This window comes from Galeopterus variegatus, unplaced genomic scaffold (genome assembly GCF_000696425.1).
Source record: "Galeopterus variegatus unplaced genomic scaffold, G_variegatus-3.0.2 Scaffold514, whole genome shotgun sequence".
Lineage (NCBI taxonomy): Eukaryota > Metazoa > Chordata > Mammalia > Dermoptera > Cynocephalidae > Galeopterus > Galeopterus variegatus.
The window spans coordinates 146,202-170,595 of NW_007726625.1; the positions used below are offsets into that span (position 1 = coordinate 146,202).

At 38.6% G+C, this 24,394-nt stretch overlaps 1 protein-coding gene across 1 annotated transcript in view; it reads right to left on the reverse strand.

Moving 5' to 3' along the window:
- Positions 1-24,394, reverse strand: part of DOK5 (docking protein 5) — a 184,123-nt gene that overhangs the window by 36,777 nt on the left and 122,952 nt on the right. The window contains exons 3-6 of the mRNA XM_008569586.1: positions 22,560-22,674; positions 22,347-22,466; positions 19,285-19,474; positions 3,564-3,699 (exon numbers count right to left, since the gene is read on the reverse strand). Coding sequence (XP_008567808.1) covers positions 3,564-3,699; positions 19,285-19,474; positions 22,347-22,466; positions 22,560-22,674 — 561 coding nt within the window. The remainder of the gene's footprint in view (positions 1-3,563; positions 3,700-19,284; positions 19,475-22,346; positions 22,467-22,559; positions 22,675-24,394) is intronic.

Here is a 24,394-nt window from a genome sequence, read left to right on the forward strand (position 1 = left end):
CACAAAACAATTTACAAGTATGCTAATTGATGGCTCTACAAATAAGTAATCTTGGAAAAATGTCTTCAGGTGCTTATGGGCATCTAATAGGATTGGTAAACAACATTAACTCAATGAGTCACTGCTCTGTGAATTTTAAGGGACTTGAATTCTACTTTGTTGATCTCTCTCTCTCTCTCTCTCTCTCTCAACCATCCCTTTTCCCCCCTCTCCTTCCATCCCTCCCTTCCCTACCTCCATCCCTCCTTCCATTTATCTCTCTCTATTGCAATATCCAGAATTGGTAAGTATATGGGAAAATTGATACCAAGACTACATTCATTCAAAAAGAAAGTCTTTCTGGAAGGCTACTTGTAAAGAAAATCAAATCCTTAAAAACACTCATGGCCTCTTAAACAAATAATCATCAATGCATACAGATTGAGCATACAGCTGAAGCATAGTTTTAAAAATCTATGGAACATCTACATAATGTAACACTATATAACCCTGAAATATGATGTTGTGGATGATTCTTAATGAGGTAGAAATATGTAGATAGGTTTCTGCAAAAAGCTAGCCACAAGCAATGGGTTTAATATAATTCTGTTTTCTGTATACACACAGTTAAAATACTGGGGAGCTATACACTAGAGAGTTAGCAATGGGTGCATTCTTGTGTGGCAGGAGGAGGCATGACTTACTTTGTTCTTTTTGTTCTGCTGTGCTGTCTGCAATTTTTCAATGACATACAGATTCCTTTTGAAATAAAGAAATAGTAAATATGACTATTTCTTAAAGTTTCTTACAGTAGTTTCTAATTCCCTAAGAGCTATCAAATTATATCTTATCCCACACCGTCTTAATCTCGTCTTCAGGTTTTTCCTACTTAGACACTCAGAGAAAGCGTGGGCGGGGGGTTGAAGGATGAGGTGTACATAAACATGAATGTGTTTGCTGCTGGATAATCATCTGCTCCAGCCATTTTTGTCAGCCATTGCTAGGATCAATCTGGACCAACTAGTCTGCTCAGATATTAATAGCAATACTAATGACGGCTCAGCTATTAATAACAGTCCTAGAAATAGCTACATTTCACTGAATCTTATTACATGATGGGCTCTGTGTTGAATGTGTTACAAGCAAATCTCACTTAAACCTTACAAGAAGACATTAAGATATATACTATTAACTTCCCCATTTTACAAAAGGGAAAACTGGAGCTCAGAGATACCAAAACCTTTGCTCTCCTCCACAAAGCTGAAACACTTCAGGGTTGGTGTTAGAACTAGGTCTGACTTCATGGGCAGTGATCTTAAAACAATGTGATCGCTTTGGGAATTGACCTTTACCTCTTCTTTATGTCTACCCTTGTATTAGATTAATCAGGGTCTTCCAAAAACAGAACAAAGAGAATATTAACACACACATTTTATATATATATATATATATAATATATATATATAATGAAGGAAGGAAGGAAGGAAGGAAGGAAGGAAGGAAGGAAGGAAGGAAGATTGATTTATTATCAAGAAATAGCTCATATAATTACGGAGGCTGAGAAGTCTCAAGATCCGCAGTCAGAAGGACTGAGAGCTGATGGTTTTAAGTTCTAGTCCAGATTCGAAGGTGGAAGCCAACCGATGCCACAGCCCAAAACCATCAGGCAAAGAGAACTCATTCTTCCACACCCCGCCTTTTGTTTTTTTCAGGCCTCTGACAGATGGGGCAGGTTCCCCTCACATTAAGGAGGCCAATTTGCTTTACTCAATGTAACAATTCAAGTTTTACCTTCATGAAGAAACACCCTTGCAGATACACCCAGAATAAAGTTTACTGCAAATTTCTGACCAGCTCTTTCCCGGTCTGATTGACACACACAAGTAAAATTAATTAACCCTCACAAGTCCTCAATTCACTCCAGGCCTCTACAGCATGCCCATCCTCCCACCTCCAAAATCATACCTACATTTGTGAGTCCAGCCCTCATGTCTCATGACTGCTCAGGTCAGCGCCAGCTCACAGGGTGCCCTTGCTCTTTCTAATAGTGAACTCTGGCCTGCAGGCCAAATCCAGCTTGCTGTCTGTTTTTGTATGACCCATAAACAAGCTTGTTTTTGGTTTTTTTTAAATATTTTTAAATGGTTGGGGAAAACATCAAAAGAAAATATTTCATGATATATAAAAATGACATGAAACTTGGATTTTAGTGTACATTAATAAAGTTTTTTTTGAACACAGCCATGCCCATTTAATTACATATTTTCTTTCTTTCTTTCTTTCTTTCTTTTTTTTTTGACAGCTGGTTGGTATAGGGATCAAACCCTGGACTTTGATGTTATCAGCACCACACTCTACCCAACTGAGATAACCAGCCAGCCCCTGATTACATATTTTCTACAGCTGCTTTTGTGCTATGATGGCAATTAAGTAGTTGCAACAGGGACAATATCAGTCCACAAAGCCTAAAATATTTATTATCTGCCCCTTTAGAAGAAGCTTTGCTGACCATTGCTCTAAAACCCCAGAGCGCTGTATGTACAGGTCATTTGGGAATAATCGGGGCTCCTTTGAGACAGGTCATATTACCAGGATGCTTTGCCCCCCCTTTAAATCCAACCACCCCTCCTGTTTAAACCATAACTTATCAAACTACTCTAATCTTACCATGCCAACCTAGCTCCTTTCGGTTTTGTATATTTCCTTCCTGATGTGAAGATCCTTATATGTACATGTTTGCAGCCATGATGAATGATTTCATTATTTAATTGTTGTGCATTCACTTAAGATGTCATGAATTTTCTCTCCTTAAAGAAGAAACTCATAAATCATAATTTTTTTGCAGTCCATAGTCCCTAGCACAATCCAATAAAAAAAGCAGGTGTTCTGAGGGCATGTTTATGTATACACTCATGTGTCTTTGTGTTTGTAGCATCTTTACATCAGTGACTACGAAGGTTTATCAATCAGAGACAGCAAGTATATGGCTGTGTGCAGCACATTGTCTACAGACAGGTTCTCTTTGGCCCACAAAGAGTTGCCATTTTAACTAGAATTAATTTCCAACAGCTACCAACTAGAAGGTATTACATACAGACTAATGTCCTTGGCTTCCCTTGAAAAATCAAGCCATCCACCTGCACAGATCCCACAATTTCATGTCAACAGTTGACATTTCACTCTAGTTTCTCTCAGCCTTCTCTCATTCACATTTTCTCTCTGGCCCCTGTTGACATTTGACATTATAACTTCTGATATAGCTAACAATACAAGTATATCTATAGGTAGATAATCCTCCTAGCCGTGTCTATAGATGTCCATACAAATCCAAATGGATTTTAATGTAGATACACATGTGCAATAATTGAGTCACAAAATAGACGATGGAGATGTCTGGTTATGGTGTTACCAATAGGCCACTTCAGACATTGCAAGGATGGCATTTACTCCAAGCATACACTGTTGAGTGTAGAAGTAAACCATCTGCTTAAATAATGCTGACCATATTTTTCAGCACAAAAAATTAACAGATTCCATTCAACAGTGTCATACTTTAGGTCATAAGGAAGAAATTCCAAACATACCATTGAATTTTTCACACTCTGTAGCAAGCGCTCATGCTGCTCGGCTATGGCCAAGGCAGCAGAGTGGACTTTCTGATAGATGGCCTCCCCATCTCGCGTTTGAAAGATAAACAGCCCTTCACCAGTCTCACACATCCTGTGAAAACAAAGACAAAAAATATCTGAAAATCCAGCACCTAGAAGTTCAGCGCACTAACAGCCTAGAATACTCCATAAGCTTGCTCCCGCTTATTTTTTATGAGATCAGAACTCTTGGCCACATTCGATAAACAAAGTCAACTAGAATCAAAATGTTCAAAGTGTCCAATTAATTGTTATAATAAGGGCAGGGAATCAATCCTCCAGGCTAATAATGTGCTGATTTTTTTTTTTTTTAACCACAGAGCAAAGCAGAAGGTTAATTTAAAAAGCTGTTTTTTGATTCTTGGTATAATCCCTGTACTTCACCTTGCCACCCTCAAAGAGGAATACCTGTGCAGCTGCTCACAGTCCATGAGTAACTTCTCACCAGAAACGACGTGAGGCAGCTCAGAGGTGAAGGAAGGATTCTATGCCTCTCTTAGATTCTATCCTGACTCTTCTCATAGAGAACAGCTTTAAGAATTCTTTCACTTCTAAAATCCTAGATCAAATTTTACTCCAGCTTCCAGTCACTGTGATGGATCAAATCAGTCATGGATTTTTTTTTTTTTTTAATGAGCATGACTGTGTTGAATTAATGTGTGGAACATAAAAGAAGTTCTTCAAGGAAAGCTGTATCAGTTCGATAATTAATGTCAAGTATTAAGAGGAAAATCATCTCTACCTCAAACCCTTAAAAAATGGAAATGGATTCCATTAACAAGTGGAGAATGGTATAACAATTAGGCAGGAACCAGAGAATACTTTTTAATTAGATACATTTTAATATATAAATTATATTTTAGTGTAGTTTATATATGCATATATATACTACACTAAAATATATTTAATTATTATAAATATTTTTAAAGAATGTGGACAAAACTATATTTGGGGACATTAAAAAGAAGCTCTGATTTTGATACATACATATGTCAACAGTAAACTAAGAAATTGTTTTTGTTTCTTTGTTTTAAAGAAACTTATTATTCTAAGAAAGAATGTCATTCCCCCGACTTCAGAACCTCTTATTGAAAAACTGAACATTGGCTTTAGTCCTTGAATTTTGCTCACACCTAAAGAACTGTTTAACACAACACGTAAACTAAGCAAATTTTTAACCCAAACCACTGTTAATTTTTTTTATCTACCCCAGTCTATGCAACTAATGCAATAAAACAAGGAAGATTTATCCGTATCTAATTTTTCGCAGTTAGCCCAGTACATGGCCTTATGGCAGTTTGCTGCACATATAGCATGACCTAAGTAACTGGTGAAACCTGCCTCGCTTGCATTTCACAAGTATGGGCTATGTGAGAAGAAGAAGAAAAAAATAAAAAAGATGGCTCTTTCAATAAGCTGATATAAAGAACTAGCTCATGAGGTTGATCATGTGATCTTAATTTTTTTTTTTTTCCTTTTTGTCTTTTTTCGTGTCCGGTAATGGATCGCAACCCTCAGTGTTGCGCCCATACCGGACCGGGACCGGCAACGGGATCACAACCCTCGGTGCTGCGCCTGCACCTCGCTCAGCCAGCGAGCGGGAACTGGTCCACATGTGGGATCCGAACCCCCGGGCGGGAGCGCCGCCGCGCTTCCCAAGCGGCGCACTATCCAGTGCACCACCGGGCCGGCCCGATCTTAATTATTAAGTCATTATAATCCAACAAACTAAAACTAAAATTCAAGGCATTTTAAATCACGTCCCATTTTCTTCTGAACACATCCCAAAATACTTCAGCCCTTATGGATACCTCTTCCTTATTTAAACCACCGCATAAACTTGACTCTACTAGTTGGCACCTAATTCTGCAAGGTTTTACGGTTTTCATATGTCTTTCTTCCATCAAATATGGAAATATTGATTCATTAAGAGAAGGAAATAGCCTTCTGTTTTCCCTGAGGCAAAGGTCATTGTTTATTTATTTACTTACTTAAATGCCAACATTGGTTCCATAAAAGATAAAGATACCAGTTACTCAGAAATACTTATAGGAAGATTGATTAATATACATTAAACATTTTAGCTATGTTTCTTAAGCTTGATAATCTAGTGGCTTCTAAAAGTTTTGCAACTGCAACCCACAGCAAGAAGTAATTTGTATTGTGACCCAATATATCAACCTATTTATTGATCTATTTATCATCAGTGGTTTTTTTTTTTTTTCCTTTTTGTCTTTTTTTCGTGACCGGTAACAGGATTGCAACCCTCAGTGTCGCGCCCGCACCGCGCTCAACCAGTGAGCGGACTGGTCTCTATATGGGATCCAAACCCTCGGCGGGAGCGCCACTGCACTCCCAAGCACCGCACTCTACCGAGTGCGCCACCGGGCTGGCCCTTATCATCAGTGTTTAACATGCTGTTGTTTTCTATTCTACCTTATTTTTTAAAACTGGTGGTGGAATATTTAATCTATATTATGGCGCATTAATTGGCGAGGCCTACTCTTTGAAAATCATTCTTTTATACAACGTCCATATTAATAAGCATAATGAATCCACACCCTTCTGTTAATGACATTTAAATCTCTAAATACACATCATGAAAAAAAAATGAAATCAAAACAATTGGGGAAAAAATTATCAAGCATTCTTCTTCAATATACATAGACTTCCCTTGCTTCCACCTGAGGGTCTAAAACACACACACACACACACACACACATGCACACACACACACACGCACGCACCACTTATCACTTACAGAAAGGACCAGGAATCACAACATCAAACTCCTTAGCATTCAGGCAGAGAACCCGAATGGATAAGGTTGCTCAGGCCCACTACAACACAGAGCAGGGGTGACATGTAACGGAGAGAACAAGGAAGTAGCCACGAGTCAGTTCTAGTCAGGTATTTACATGTGAAAACACGAGTCCAGTGTAGCCATGGCTTCTGGTTGTTTAACAGAAGCCAGAAATCTTGATTTGTATGTGAAGTCACCTGAACTTTATAAATGTTAGCAACTTGTTCCATTATATTTAAGCTGTAAGGGCTTGATCAACCAGATCTGGCCAAGAAGTCACCCGTGTGCATTAAACAGGCAAGATGCATTAAAGAGCTCTAAACAGAGCAGAAATTAGATCTTCGGTCTGAATTGTTGGGACTTTTATTCATTCTGCTCAAAGGCACATGTCCATCAGTTGGACAGCATGACCCAGGGAGTCAAAACTGACCCTCAGATACCCTTCCATATAGTCTCTCCTAACCTCTGTCCACAAGTTCTTTTGTTCGATTCACCCGTCCTGATTGATTTGTTTGGAACTGTTTCATAAGCAGCTGTACAAAACACTACAACATTACTACAGGCCTTTGTCGAAATAATATAATGTGGTAACTCCCCAAGGCAGTAAGAAGAAAACAGGGGGAAAAAAAAGAAAGTAAAAAGCACATCGAAGAAGCTAATGGTCTTACATAACCTAATACAACAGTCTTTGCTTCTCATCCTCGGAGAAAACATAACTCAGGACAAAGATGTTTCAATAGGTTCACCCATAATAGAATAGCAAATCTACATGTTTTGACTTTTTAATGGTCCCAATTTCTTCGTTCTTTTTACCCATTTATTTTCACCTTGAACACTTTTCCAGCATCCAAAGCAAGCCCAAATAGCCCAACACTCTTTCCTTATGGCCTTATACTAACAGAAACCAGTGGACTGAAAATCCCCAAAAGGTAAAATAATGAGTTTAAGTTTGGACTTTCTTATGTCCCCTGTGAAAATAAAGATTCAGATACAAAATATTGTGGCCATATTGGTGTACTCATACTTCTGAATCTCCAAATAATTATTTTGCCTAAACAATATGCCTGTTGCTTCAAACCACAGATTATTCAATTAGTCAAGAACCAAGAAGAAACAATTAGCTCACATTGGGAAATTCATAAATTCATCCGTGTACCAACTCTGTGTCCAGGCAAAGTACGAAGGTCTACAAGCTGGAGCTAGGGATGCCCTGGCTGGAATTGGCCCTCACAGCTTTGATACCTAGCACAAGTTATTTAAACTTCCTAACCCTGTGTTTTCATTTATAAAGCAAAAATAATGAGGATAACTCTCACCTAGATTCATTGCAAGTGCTAAATATGATATGCAGAGTACACAATGAAATTTTCGAGTAAAGAGACTTCCATTACTCCACTGGAATGTAAGCCCCTTGTAGACAAGGATTTTTTTAATTTATTCCCAGCTTTTTTACTTGTGCCTAGGCCGTGGCTTGGCTTAGATTTGGAGCTCGACACATAACTGTAAAATACATTGGGAAAAAATATAAGCCCCTTGTAGACAAGGATTTTTTTAATTTATTCCCAGCTTTTTTACTTGTGCCTAGGCCATGGCTTGGCTTAGATTTGGAGCTCGACACATAACTGTAAAATACATTGGGAAAAAATACGCATTGCTAGGTGGGCGTAACTGGGAACTTGACCCAGGCTTCCTTAAGCAAGTTAAATTGAGAATCCATTGAGTCACCCTGGGGAGCGGAGTGGTTTGAGAAAGAAAGCAAGAAGAACAGTCATGACAGAAAGAACTGCACATATGAAGCCTTTAGGTGGGACAGAGATGACTGAATCCAATGTGCTGGGGAGGGAGCAGGAGAGGGAGGAGCCTGTATGGCTGGAGCCCAGTGGACCGAGCAGGAGCCTTATGAGATGACTGTCTTTACTACCATCAATTGTGACCATAGACACCACCGTTCTCACAGGCACTGAATGCCCCACCTTGGAAACTCTTTACTCTGCTTTTGCCAATGACATTTTTCTCCAACAACACTACTGGAGAAATACTAATGAGATTGAAATTATGAAAACCCAAGTAAATTACCTCATGGTGAATGGCATTCATAAGTAAACTTATGAAATAAGTTAGGCAAAAAGTTTCATATTTCCTCACTTCCAGATGTATCGTGTATGTGTGTGTGTTTAGAATACATTGCTAAAAGCAAATGCATCTTGTCCTTAACATGCACATTTAAGATAGTCTTTTCTTCTCTCCATTCCTGCAAAAGCAGTTATTAAATCCATGTTGAATTTCTCATTTACAGTAACTGACAGAATGAGATACTTGTTGCACCCACTATAAGGCAAAACATAACCTCTGTGAAGGACGTGCACAAGGTCAAGTTAGGACATGGGCTCTGTCTGCGAGGAGCTTAGAATTTATTCAGTGAGACATGATCTACATGTGAAAGGATTCAAGAATAATACTGGGGCCGGCCCGGTGGCGCACTGGATAGTGTGCCGCTTGGGAGGTGCGGCGGCGCTCCCGCCCGAGGGTTTGGATCCCACATACAGACTGGTTCCCGCTCACTGGCTGAGTGAGGCGCGGGAGCAACACCGAGGGTTGCAATCCCGTTGCCGGTCCCCGGTCCGGTACGGCGGCAACACTGAGGGTTGCGATCCGTTGCCGGACACGGAAAAAAGACAAAAGACAAAAAAAAAAAAAAAGAAAAAAAAAGAAATAATATAGCGGCTGAATGAGCCATATGGTTTAGGGGAGCAATGAGAAAAGAAAATGTATAGTTGAGTGGAGGGACGTCACTGGTAGTAAAAAGATAATTAGGAAGCCAAAGACCTGAGAGAAACAAATCAGAAGCACTTGACAGAAAGGGACACGAAATTAGGAGGAAAGAACCCTGCAGAATGTTTGCATTTTGTCTGTGAAAGTGAGGGAAACTAAAAATACGGTTTAATAAATGGACTACAATGGCTCCACCCCCAAGCCCTGGGACTATAGCAGTGCCAACAACACTGTAACAAGGAAACACACATGCACACACAACACAAAGTTGACAAGAAGTTTAACCACATGGGATCTAAGATGGGAAGCTCCATCTTGAAGAAAAATCTGGGAGGGGTTTGTCAGGAGCTTGTAATATAAACCATTGACACGGGTACTATTGACATTGGCTATGTTAACTTGGCCTCATCATTCTCTGATATGGGGCTGTCCCAGACACTATAGGATGCTTAGCAGCATCCCTGGGTTTTACACACTAGATGTCAGTAGCAGATTCAAGAATAATACTGGGGCCGGCCCGGTGGCGCACTGGATAGTGTGCCGCTTGGGAGGTGTGGTGGTGCTCCCACAGGCACTATAGGATGCTTAGCAGCATCCCTGGGTTTTACACACTAGATGTCAGTAGCACCCACCAGTTGTGACAGCCAAAAATGTCTCCAGGCACTGACAAATGTCTCCTGGGAAGCAAAATGCCTCCAGTTGGAACCATTGAAATAGACCAAAACCAAGAGAATGAGGGAGAACCCGAGTTATGCCTAGATGGCAAGAGGCTACACAAGGCAGCTTCTGAGTTCAGGGGGACTGTTGTTTCATCATGAACTGGGGTGATGCAGGCGCTCTGCAGTCGTGCACCTTGTCTTTCCTGCTCCAATTATTGCCATCACTGCCTGGCTGATCCCAGCTTGAGTTGAGGCAGCAGACCACTCTCCTAGTACTTGCATGTACACTGGCTGGAGACCAGGGCAACCTAGCCCACCTGCCACTGTGACTGCTTTTCTGGCCCTTACTATGACCAGTAGGGTGAGAAATGGGAATCAGTGTAGGACACCACATCATATACCACTGTGCCACTGAGGCTTCTAAGCATGGGATGGCTCTTGGGACCATCCATCATCCACATTCAACTTTCATTATAGTTGTCAAATCTTCGTGCCACTTATGTCATCTTTTTTAAATCAACTCATTTTTTTCCTTAAACAAATGCATTGTAAATGGAATCATCAACTCAATATCATAGACCAGTATGCTCTGCCATAAATTGAAAACAGACATAAAAATAAATACAGTGAAAAAAAAAACAATGTTGTGAAAGTCTGCCTAGGTCCTATGGCTGTCAATATCCGAGCTGGAAGGTTGCTCACTTCTTAGTAACACAGGTAAATTAGAAAGTGTTGGAGATAAGTGTAAGACATACTAGAACCCAACCAAATGTTTCTCCATAAATTGATCAAAAGGATTAAAAAAGTAAATTAAAAAGAAGTGATTTTATCACTGCGAGACTCATTTATTTAACATTATATCTCTATTGCCTAAAAATCATTGCACATTTTGGGATACACAGGTGCTGTTCCTAGAGCCCTGCTCTAGACGGTGTGGGAGTGAGGTATGGAAGACAGAAAATAGCAATCCCGGGTCTCTCAAAAAATGGAATTATGACTTTGGGGAAGTTCCCTGACTTCACAAGGTTTCAGTAACCTCATATTCCAAGTGTGAATAAATCACCCAGATCTTATAGGGTGGTGGGAGATTGTGTTTTCTATTCAGCAAAGGATCTAGCATCAAGTAAGCATTTAATTAAGATTTGTTGTTGCTGTTGCTATTTTAACCCTTTAAAATTTCAAACCTAATGAGGACAAGATTATCAAAGAAAATTTTATAAGGAAGGCACAACTTATCTTTGCCTTGAAAAAGACGTGGGTGACCACGTCCCAGAACAACAGCGAGGAAGCAAGAATAACCAGAACGTATGGGAATGAAATGCGTGTGGCTGGGGAAGATCAATCTTGCGAGCTCACATGCCTGCAAAAACAGAATAAGGTGAACCTCTTCCTTGAGAATGAAACTGCAAATTCAGAAATATGAATCTCCCTCTAAGCAAAACATCAGCTTTAATTTAAAAAAGAACTATGCTGCACACAGTTGGGTTTTTTGTTTCTCTGGCTGCAGTGGAGGATACCGTGTCTATTCCAGCATATTAGCAACATCACACAGCATGTAAAGCTTATTCTCTGGTAGAGCAGGACAAAGGTAAAGGCCCAAATTCAGATTGTATGTGACCACATGCAGACCTTCCTCCTGCTGCTCTGTCATCACTATCACCCAGGTTTCCTAACAGCCATAGTCCCCTCAAATGTGTACAGAAACCATCATTATCACATTTAGATATAAATTCTAGCCCTTATTGTGTGGATGGGAAGGTTTGTGAAAAAAACAAAAAACGAATAAACTATCCAAAGTCATAGAACGTGGCTAGTATAGTACCTGTTCATAATCACTTATTGTGTAAATCAAAGAAAGATAGCTTTTTTCTTCCATTTTTGCTTTCTCATTTTAATGACATGACAGATCTAACTCCTTGTGTGGAGGGGTATTTTCAGGCATTCTGTGAGCAGCTGCTAACAGCTACCCCTGTCCCTCATGTGAGTACTGCAACGTGCTTCTAACTGGTTTCAGCCTAAGAGAGTCTAATAAAAAGAAAAGAATTAGATCATGTCTCATGTCACTTTGCTTAACACCCCCTGTGAAGTAAAGAATTTAATCTCTTACAAAAAAGAGCCCTTTGCCATGGGCTCCTGGGAGGTGATCTCTGTTTGCCCAAGGCCTTGGTCTAGCCAAGTAGAATAAACATGGTTCAAGGTGAGGCTTCAGGTCACATAGTTTCGAAAGTCAACCTGGAGACTGAGATCAACATGTGAGCAGCCGATCATGCCTACATGGTGGAACTCCAGTGAAACATCTGCAGCTATGGCTCAGGACTGCTTCCCTGGTCGGCAGTAGTATGTACAATCACACCTGGATACGAGGAAGGGAACATGACCTGGCTCCACGGGGAGAGGATAACAGAAGCCCCATGTTTGATACTTCTCTGGACTCCATCCCACACATATCTTCTCTTGGCTGATTACAATCTGTATTCTCTGCTGTAATAAACTGTAACTGTGAGTTTAATGGCTTTCAGTGAGTTCTGTGAGTCATTTTAATGAATTATCACAACTTCAGGTGATTTTGGAAACCCATGAACTTGCAATTGGTTTCAGAAGTAAGAGCAGCCTTAGGGCTGTTCCTTTAAACTCTGTAGTCATCCAACTCTCTGCAGCCCCCAAGGACTCTTCATCTGACTAACACTAAAAGCCAGATCTTTACGACTGCTTTCATGCCCCACATGGCCTGACCCTGTCATGTGTCCACTTTTATCACTCATTTCTTCCCCCTCATTCATTCTGCTCAGTCACATCAGCCTCCTGGCTCCTCTTGGAACACAGCCTCCTCAGCACCTTTTCCTATTCTCCTTCTGGCAGGAATGCTCTTCCCCCAGATTCCTCCATGGCTCACTCTTTCACCTCTTTCAGATCTTACTCAAACATCACTGACTCCACAAAGCCAGCCACTCACCCTCTTCAAAACTGCTCCCCTTCTTTGGCCCTTTCTATTGTGCTTTCCAACTTTATTTTTCACATCTATTTTACTTTCTTGAATGTTTGTTATTGTCTGTATCTCCTCTCCTCTATTCAGTAAGTTTTGTAAAGGCACAGACACCTGTATACTACGTCCACTGTTCCATCTGCCATGCTTAGAACCATGCCAGGGACTTAGGGAGCACTAAGTGACTAGTTAATGAAAGAAAGAATAATTTATTTTTACTAGCCCTTTCTAGAATTCGGAAGTGACATCACGTACAAAGCCATCACATATACCAGTGGGCCATCAGCTACATTAAGATGGCCACAAGACAAGGCACATTGATGAGTGCCTAATTTTTCCCTAAATGTCAGAAGAAAGTCATCCTTTCCTTTAGGGATTTTACATGCTAAAAATCACAGAAACCCAAAGGTAGATAGGACCTCGCAAAGCTTCTTACAGTGGTGGCCTCATCTTGTGTAACTTCCTACCCTTTCACTAAGCATGGCGTCTGGTAGACAGTAAGCATGCAATAATGAAACATCTATTAAGACGATTATTAAAGAAATTACTCTGTGGAGAAGAAAAGGGAATGCTCCCTTCTGATTTTATTCATGCTTCCACTACTGGAATATTTATAATAAGTGAGCATTACTTTTATAATTAAAATTCTTTTTTTAGGTAAATGCTAATGAACAGTGAATGGCCATATGAACGATGTAATTGCAGTTTCTGTTTTCTTGCCAAAGACGAGAACTGCACTTCTGCACAAGCCTCTGTGGGATATTCAGCACATTCGTATTTGATTTGTGCTGCTCAACATGGTAAGGAGAACTGAGTACATTACACTGTTCAATTGCTTTCAGGTCTTTCCTAAGAATGGGCGTATGCTCTATATAACATTCAGAAATTAGAGATTACTAAGTAGCTTAGAGTAAGGAAGACAGAGAATATTCAAAGATTTCAGATATCCAAATAGAGAAATAGGGAATATTCAAAATATATTAGAAAAATTGTCATTTGACCTGTCAGCTCACTAATTAGAGGAGAAAGCAATTTTCTCCTTCGATGAAAAGTTATTTCACTGATTAGACTGTTTTGAGAATGAAATATGCAAAAAGCAAATGATTTATTTTCCATTTAAGGAAAAGTATTTGTATATGCAATTAGGATTTTCACATATTCTTGGCATACCTAAAAGTTTTTCTTAAAATGTTGTCAAAAGCATGAGAGAGACTTTCTCTGGCTGGTAAAGAACTGCACTCAGGTGTGGTAATTATTTAGTATGTTCTGCCAAATGTCACCTGAGCGTCTCTAGCTCCTACAGGTGCAAAACCCAGGCTATTAATTTAAATCAGTCAGGAGGTAAGCTGGAGTCTGATACTGAAGCATGCTACTCAGCAGCTAGCTAAAAAATTAACAGGGAAACTTACTGGATACCTGCCACCCTTCTCTAAACGATAACATTTCAAGGATGGCTCCATGAGGGATATTGCTGCAGTTAGAATTTCATGTCAATTGGATCTTCGCATAAAAATGTCAGAGCTCCTGCCAGTGTGAAGTGCTTCAGTGAGGTTCTGGGGCTTTGAAGTGGAAAGAAACAGATAAAAGACTAGAAAAGTCTCAAACAAAATAAACATGTCTCTCGATCCCCAAAATCAACTAACCGTTCTTTATCTCCAGGGGCAATTAATTGTGTAATTGCACCTTATTAAAAGTTTTATATTTCATCTCTGAATTTCTTGAAAAAAATAGAAATATGGTGAAATTTGAAATTGGGGGAGGATAAACAGCATGTAGAACACCCTGATGACCTACGATCCTCATACTTCTGCCCAACACTGGATGTATGTGCCTACACTCCAAGCTAAAAGAACGAACAGGGGCTTCCAAAATTAAAGTCAGACTAAGAACATTTATACACTAGTTCATGGCTGAGGAGACATATTCAAATTACCAACATTTTTTGCAAGTCTTTGGCTTATTGATGGATGGCTTATTGAGGTGGCATCAAAGGGAAGGGGTAACAGTCTGACAAGACCATCTAAAATGATTTCAGCAGCCTCTGGTTGTGTAAGTATGCTTTCTCTTCCTTATCTCTGCAAAAGTTGAGAACTGGGCTAAACTCCAGTAGAAATATGTCTTCTTAGAAATCTATATAGCTTGGAAGTGGAAGATCTGAGTGTGAGTCATGAATCCTCCATTGATTAGTCTCATGCCTTTGGACCTCATGCCTTTGCCCAAATTTCTTCTTAAGATAGGAATACCCCTTAGTTTGTATGATCAGTGAGTGGCTTGAAGGAGATAGTGCATATAAAATGGTTAGTACAGTTAATTTCATATAATAAGGGATCAATAAATGTTAGTAATTATTTTCAATGGCTGATAAACCTGCTACTGCAAATTTTTCAACTGGATCACTGAACCTGATAAGTCATCATTATGGGGAACCGTTCTATGCAGTGTAGAATGTTTAGGAACATTTCTGGCCCCCCTAAACACTAGATGCTAATAGCACCATTTGCCTGAGTTTTGACAACAAAAAATGTCTCCAAACATTACCAAATGTCTTCTGAGAGCAAAATCTCCCCTGGTTGAGAACCACTGTCCTGGAGATCAGCCCCACTATGAGTGATATTGTTAATTACAGTCAAATAGCCTTTTGACCCTATTTGCTTTGAGCAATCATTAAATACCACATTGAACACATTTTGCTAGTTTTTTAAAACCTCATATCCATTTCTTTTCTGATGGCAATAAAATCCCCTTCATGCCTTGGGAGAACCATCCCCATTTTATTTGTACCCTGTGGGCTTTGGGTATGTGCTCAGTACAGTGCCTGATACCAAGTGAATGTAATGACCAACGTATAGTACTAATTTATCTCTCTTCTGTTGGTTGATGGTGTGGGAAGATCCCAAAGCTCCTGGAAGTCACCAGAAGGAGCCTTTAAAAGGAAGCCATTCTAGAAGAAACAGGGCTATCAGATAAAACCTAGGGTCATCACTTGAACCCTGGATCAAACCAAGCCTGAAGCCATCCCTACTCCCTGCACTTTCAGTAACATAAGCCAATGAATTTTTCTGTGTCAATTTGGGTTGACACATGCCAAACACTATTCCAGGTGTTTTAAAATGTGCCTTTATTTAATCTTCATAGCAATCTTGTGAGAGATGTTATATATTGTCCCCATTTTACAGGTGGCAATGGAAACTCAGCAAGTAAGGTGACATACTCAAATTCCCACAGCCACTGTGTGGTAGAACTGTAATTATATTTTATTTCCTCTAACTCTCAGTCCTGTTTATTATGCATGCCCCATTGCTGGCTATGAAAATGGGGCAACTGAGCAGGAATAACACTCAGTTCAAGCTCTAAGAGAGGCTTAATATGAGCCAAACTTTGCCCAATGTCTTTCAGAAGAAGATTCCCTGTGTGCTCAAGGAGGACATTGTCAAACTTTTACAGATGTATGATGGATATGTGAAAACTATTTGCCTAAAGAGACTTAACTCTTGCTCACCTCTTGATGTGAGAGGGAGAAAAATATATATTAGTTAATATAAAACTGCCTTGTTTTGAACACATCTAAAAATAGCCAAGAAAAAAATTACCTTCACTAATAAAGCAAGGCAGATATGAAACCGTCATGCTTGGGAGAACACAAATGATCTTATTATCCTGAACATCTTGATGGTAACTATAAAAATTCATCTTTATTTGAGCTTTCAGGCAAAATATAAAATAGCAATATTACCTTGCATTTAACACTGTCTGTATCCTGCAAGCCTCCTCCAAAAGTAATCATAATAGAATATCAAAGATACTATTTAGAAAAAGCCCAGCACCCTTCTAGATGATCTACATGCATTGCTGCTTTTACCTTACAAGAACCCTGCAAGGAAGTTATCACTCAGATAAACTTACAGGAGAAGTTAAATATTTTGCACAAGGTCAACAGCTAGTAAAGAATAGAGATTAGAATCTAGGGTCTCTCTTACTACTGAACCAGTGCTCCTTACACTACTCCCTGCTGTTAAGAAATGAGTGAGATTCTAAGAACACAATCCCCATACTTTCTCTTCTGACTATTCAGTCTCAAGTTTGCACAGCCCTACAAAGCATGACCACTGAATAAGAATGGTATTCAAAATCCATCAATATTTTATGTCCCTACAATATTGGAGGCACAACACTGCCTAGCCTGGGTTGTAGGTATTATGATCATCTAACTGCTGGAATTCTTGGGTGAAATATCCAAAAAGGCTGACTATAAAGGGGCATCAAAGTCATGGATTAAAATTCTTCCATTTTCCAAGTCAGCACTTTATAGCTTTTGGTCAAAGACCATTAAAAGAATTCTAGAATTTATGTCTCCAACATATCCATACTTTATATCTGCCATTTCTTTCACCTGAGCTACTTCATAATGTCCCAACATTCACACCTGTCCCCTCTATCCTATTGTTCACAATGAGGTCAGAGTGACATTTACAAAATACAAATGCAATTATACCACATACATAAGCACCACTGCACACATACATCCCATACTCACACACAGACCCAAACACACCTGCACATAAATTTTTATGGTTTCCTACAGCACTTAGGAGAAATATCAATGTCTTTTAAATAATCTCCTAGATAGTTAGCAGTTCTATAGAGGTTAATATGAATAAATTAAACTTTTGCATAATATGAGTAGTATTCATTTTACACATGAAAAATTAATGAGATAATTTCAAAAAAATTTTCAAATAGTCATGAGATACTAGAAAAGTTTACTAAGATTTTAGCTTTCAAATATTCCCATAAAATAGCTATATTCTTTTCTTACTACTATTTCCTACAAACAGTAAATCAAAGGATGATTGAAAAATATTAATGTTTGAATAAGTGCTGCCCCAAGAAGGCCCAAAAAGTCCTGATGGATGCAAAATTCTTCTATGCATCAACATAAAACATAAACGGGGAATGATATGAGGTGTATAGTTAATAAAATAAAGTCTATTCCTATTGTAAAACATTTTCCATACCATTTTCACTGGCTACAATTGATAAAAATTTCTGAGACCCAAAGAGGGAAATATACCAACCTGACCAAACAAATTTCTAATTTTCTATAGAGATTTTTCCATAAGGATAATAAACAAGTAATTTCAACGAAAGAACAGGATTGCTCTAAACATTAAAGGTTTATTATTTTTTTAAGTGATGATCTTTGTAGTCTTTGGGAGATTCACCAACTTGCTTTTAGGTACTTGAAAATAAAATAGTCCAGAAAAGAGAGGTATTAGAAAGATCGATTTTAAAACCTTCTAGGATAGTTACGAGAACATCAAATTGATCCTATTTCTGAAAATTAAATTTTAAATAGTTGGGCTTTGTTTAAAATGGAGTGAACAGATTAATTTGAGGGGAGCATTACTGCCATCTACCTACATGAATTAGGATCTTAGGTGTTTAGAACTTGTGCCTTTATTTTCATATCAAGTATCATGTTCCTGTCAGGAGCAACTGTCCACTCTTGGAAGCAATTTTAATGTCACAAGTTGATTGTTTTCAACTTGAATGTAATGTCAGGCCATGTACACAAGAATTTGTATTCCTTAAAACTTAGTCATTTAAAATTCTAAGATATAAAATTTATCTGCAGTGTTTCAAAAAAGCCTAAAATTTGAGGGAGGAGGAGAGGAAGACGAGGAAAATGAGATAGTGATTAGAGGAGTCTCTTTGTAGGTAATGACCAGCCCAAATGTTATTGGCACTGTTAACCTCTCTCCCAGGTTAACTTTTAAAAGGAAAAAAAAATAAATAAATAAAGCCCTAAATGTGCTTATTAATCTCACGATAAGCAGGTTTTAGAATTAACCTCTTCCGGTGTTAGTGTCATTCATTACACTTTGAGCAAAATAAATGGACCTCAATAAACTCCATGTGGACAGTCCACTACAGTTAGTTCAGATGCGGAAACATGCATTGAACACAATATGGAGGTTTCCCAAAGGCCAAGAAGTTGGCCTCTGTTCATCAGTTTGTCCTAGTAAATGGTATGTTTTTAGTAGGTCCACTACAGTTAGTTCAGATGCGGAAACATGCATTGAACACAATATGGAGGTTTCCCAAAAGTCAAGAAGTTGGCCTCTGTTCATCAGTTTGTCCTAGTAAATGGTATGTTTTTAGTATTTTTACCTTGGCCAACTCCAGTTTGTGGTATGGGATCAAACTGTGCACTGAAAATTCATATCATATTCACGAAACATTAGAATCCTCCAGGGGGAGAAAAGCCATGTGGAATATATGCATATTTTACAATACCCTTCGCATTACATAACCACAGCTCTATGAATTTCTTGAAGTGTACTTCAGGTTGGATCTTACATATAAACCCAGGCCTCAAATGAGCCTGAGAAAAAATTAACAAACACTGGGAAAAGAGTCATTAAAATTCATTCAACTCACCTCCCTGCCTCAAAAGTGAACCACGTGGTATCACGTCCATATCGCCGCAGGGCGCTTAGCGGCCAAGAGATGAGTTTGACTCTGGGATTCTGGATGTCCCAAAGACAGATATACTCATATGTAATCTGCAAGGCACATTCGCCATGTACATCTAAGTTAGGAGATGGCATCAAATACACATTGAATCTCTCTGGGAGAAAAACAAAAGGTTAGTCTAAAATCCCCAGGAATAAAACATCAAAGACATTGTAGGAATACAGAGGCATTTAAAAATAATTCAAGCTCATATTCTAGGTTTTGGTTGAATATTCAGAGAGATAAACCTTTCTCATAAATTGACAGTCCCAGAAAATGATTTTTTAAATGCAGACCCTATTAACACTGCATAATAATGATACAGTCTGGCTGTCAACATACACTAAACACTATTCACATGTGCAAAGAGCATTTTAAAAGTTTTGAATTTGCATAATAAAAAATATGTATGTCAATTAAAGACTAAAGTAATGAAACCATTAAAAGCAACTTTTTTTCCTGGCACTCACACATTAATCTTTGTGTTCACCAAAGATGCAGGTGTAAAATAATCGCAAGTGGTTTAATGATATTAAAGTTATATTGATTAACTTATAATTTCTATAACTAAATGAATACAACTCTATTCTAAATTATTTTTTAAAAAAAACCACACTAATACTATGCACTTAACTGACCAACAATTTGGGGAAATACCAATGGATATGTTTGAACTAGTTTTAACAAAGAGTTTCCTTTAGCCAAATACTGGAAAAAAATATTTATTTCCTTATTTGAATAATTGTTAAAATGTAGCCAAGATCATTCTATTTTTATTTTTTATTTTTATTTTTATTATTATTATTATTATTTTTTTTTTTTGTCTTTTTCGTGACCGGTAAGGGGATCAACCCTTGGTGTGGTGTCACCCGCGGTGCGCTCAGCCAGTGAGCGCAAGATCATTCTAAATAAACTGTTTAGGTGATTACTGCAACCAAATTTTCATCCCCACAGATACAATCATGGTATTTCTGTTACATTTCTAGAAAATTCATTAATTTAAGAAGTTACAGAGTCAAAATCTTTAAGTATTACCACTACGGCAAACACATTTCCACCTATCCATCTTTATGGTAGATTTCTGACATCTGACAAAATAGTGTGCAACTAATTTTATATTAGTGGTATTCCAAATTGATTGTTTTATAATAAGATGATTATTCAAATTTTCATAGATTTTAGTTCAATTTGTAAATAGTAATGCCATGATGGCATTCATGAAATGTACTCCTACATCTACTATTTAAATTTTCTAAATCATTTCAAACTCCCAATAATCAAATATTTGCTGCTTTCAAAAATATTTTCTAATGGAGTAAATTTACCCCTTGAGAGTTCTAGACCAAGTAAGAAAGACTATCTTCCCTAAGTAAAAATCATGAGAGATCATTACCAATTTAGGTGCTTATAAGTTCTCCCATAATTCCGCCTCACTCAAGAATAACATCCGTAATGGTGGGAGTGACCATTTTAATTGCAATTACTTGAAGTCATACAAATTAATATTGTAAAGTACCTTAAAAGACACGTTACAATCCCTAGTAGTTATATACAAGAGTTATTCTTATTTCCATTTGATGCAAGAGGAAACCGAGGCACAGAAAACTGGCATGGAAAACGTAAATTCTTAAATTCAGTTGGGAGTGCTATCAGGATACTGCTTCACAAATACAAATTTGTGAAAAATAAGTGCTGATCTGAGTATTCTAGATTAAGAAAAAAATCAAAACCTGTCACATTTTCTTCTTTGGTCCTTTGGCATCTGTCTGTGACACACTATGGGTGCATCCTCTCTGCCCAGGGGAGTCCTGATTTAGTGAACCATAGTAGGAAGAGCCTGAGAATTGGTTGTACGACCTTGGTAAATGACTCTCTGTAGCTCTATTTCCTAATCTACAAAGAGCCTCCTTGGAATTAGCCAGCATTTCTAGGTCTTGGTCAATAACACTTTTGTGGAGATGGATTATGGTAGATATGGTGTATCCAAAAGAGTCACAGACTGCAAATGTGTCATGAAGACATAGCTCCAATTGGGAGGCAGAGCATTTTTTACTAATTGGAATGTGCACCTATGGAAAAGGTCAGCACAATTCCGCCCCTGCCATGTTTATAATTAAGCCAGGTGACCCATAGCCCCTTCAATTGTGATATGTATTCACAGATCAAGTCAGCGGCTAAAACAGAACTCCAGGATCTAATCTACACTGTCACAAGGCTCAGCTACTTGGAGACAAAGAAATGACTTCTCACTTTCAGGCTCATACTGTAAACCAACACTGATTTTTGCTGAAGTGTTCATGAATATTTTGGTCATTATTATTTAAAATGATTTATTCCCAGGTTAAGTGTTGAGCTCAGAGTTGGCTCAGGTGTTTCAGGAAAAAAAGAAAAGAAAATTACAGATTTTTAGGTAAGTTTATACTTCATAAAATATTCATGGAGTTTGGATCCTATTAAAAACATTGGAAAGCTTTTGATGACATCTTAAGTGAAAAAAGCAAGACAAAAATTCATTACACTTTAGAATCTGCACATTGTAAATACAGGCCCAAGGGTATTGTCTGGAATCAAACACAAGCTAGTTATTGAAGTTGGAGCAAGACCTTTATCTCCTCTAAGCTTTAGTTTCCTCATCTGTAAAATGGGGTAAGCAATAATATCTATGCCATAGGGCTGCTGTGAAAATTAAATAATCTAATATGGGTAAAGCACCTTCCACCAAACTGACACAAAGCAGGTTTCCCAAAAATTCTAACAGATATTATTAGTGTAGATACATTCGTTATATGCATTGAAAAAATATATGTTAAGAAAATAAGTGCACTGAAATATTTATACAGGCTGTGGGTTAGATTAAAGATTACTTTTATTTTTTTTAATACATGTCTATAACTTCAAAAATTTTACATAATGACGTCTTATGGTTCATTATAGGGAGGCTAAAACAGTTTAAAAAGAGAGAAAAGGAGAGATTTTTCTTTACATACCACTCTGTTCTCTCTCAACCCCGGTTGCCAGTAAGTCAGGCTCTCCAAGGCTAATGTCATTGATCCGCGTCCCTACACACTCCATCTGGAGTACTTTGCACCATTCATCAGCCTCAAGATCTGTGGAAATATACACCCCAAAGATGAACTTGTATGCCCAGCACTCACTCAAAAACTAAAAGCAAAAGCTCCCCACCCCCACCTTAGACAAACCTGATTCACAAGCAAAGGTCTTGGAGGTATCATCATTGAAATAAATCCCTATGGCATGTTTCTTGGTACTCTTTGGCAATCGAGCTACGTTCTTCACGTTGTTGAGTTCTGTCACCTGAAAAATGAACAATGGGAAGTTTGATCTCACTCTCTGAATGAATGCTGCCTGTCAACACCACCAAAGGAGAGGCACAGAAGCAGAAAGGCACATCACAGGTGAGCATGACTTCACGGGAAGTGTCTACATATTTGAAAGTAAAGAATTATTTATGTGAATTCAATGTTATCCTTGATATACAGCAAGGAAGGTTAACATGTTATCTTTCCTTATTTAATTTTCTGAAGCATATTACGTGGCACAGGATTAAAACTTCATAGAGGTAGAAAAAAAAACTCATTTTATTTTTTTTTCTTCTTTTTTCATCCTCCAAAGACTCTGCCTTGTCAATCGTTCTCATGTTCACCTCCATCACAGTGGACAGCCTTCTTTCTAAGCCAATTGCAAAAGCCTCCAAGTACTCCATCTCTTCAGACCACTCTCAGTGCAAGTATGTTAAACACATCAACCCTGAGGAATGGAAGGGAAGGGTGGTCCAATTAATAACTAAGTTATTTCACTCTCTGCCTATCAGAGGTGAGGGTCAGGAATCTCAAAAACGGTGCCCCGCTTGAGGTTCAAGTCATACACTCCAACAGACAGTCCATAACGAATGTGGTTTCCCAAATATTTTCCCACTCCGACTCCTAGCCTCCCAATGGTAATGGGAACTCTGTTTTAGAGGCTGAGAACTCTGCACAGGACCACCTTCTTCCTGTCACTAGGGAAAGCTGTCTCCATTAGATGATCTCCTGCTTTGTCCTCTCTCCAACAATCTCTTGGCCCCTTTAACACTTTTGTAAACCTCCTCCCTCCTACAGAGAATGTTTCCACAATGGCAACCCTCATTCAATTACGCTAGGATCCTCTGCTGCATTTGAGGAGTGGGGTATTTGGGTCCTGCCTGAGAAAAGGCTTAGGTGGCTTCAGGGTAAGAATTTACAAGATAAATAAGCCTTTCACACTGACAAGTTTAACCTCCCTTATATCTCTTTTGTTCTGTTAGACAAAGGAATCTGCCTCCCATCAATTTTTGCCTGCAATGATGCTACCATTTCTTCCCATCTGTTTCTCTAAATTCAGTAAATGCCTGGCTCAAGAAGTAGGTGGGCAGAGAAATAAAAATCCTCCATGCACACTCTAATATGATTATTCCATTTTCCTGCTTCTTAACCTCCATTGGCCCTTTTTATAGTATAAGTGCAAATTTCTCAGCATGAAATATCATACCAGTGTGTCGCAAAAGCTGACCCAACCAATCTGCACCAAGGACTCAGTACCAGCGTGGGTACAACTTATTCTTCAACAACACCAAGTTCCTCAAAGTTTACCCGATGAAAGCACTGATTTTTTTCATTTGTTTATTTTTGTGCCACCCCCCAATCCAAGCTATACCACTTTGCTACAGCGGCTTAGTGGTCTCTCCACTTCCATTCTACTCCCCGTTAATTCACTGTGCACACAGCAGATGATCTTTTCAAAACATAAGTCTAATTTTAGCATTTTTATGCATAAAGCAGAAGATTTCAACGACTTCCCATTGCACTTGGGACCAAAGTTCAAATCCATAGAGTGGACATCAAGACCCTCTGTAGTTTTCCCTGTAGCTATTTCACCAGCACTCTCTCTGCACATACCCCACGTTTTCTGTGTCCCAGACATGCTGTACTTTATTCGGTTTCCAGAAGGCACCATGATTTTCCTGGCACAGAGCCTTCTCTACTCTCTCCTTACCTTA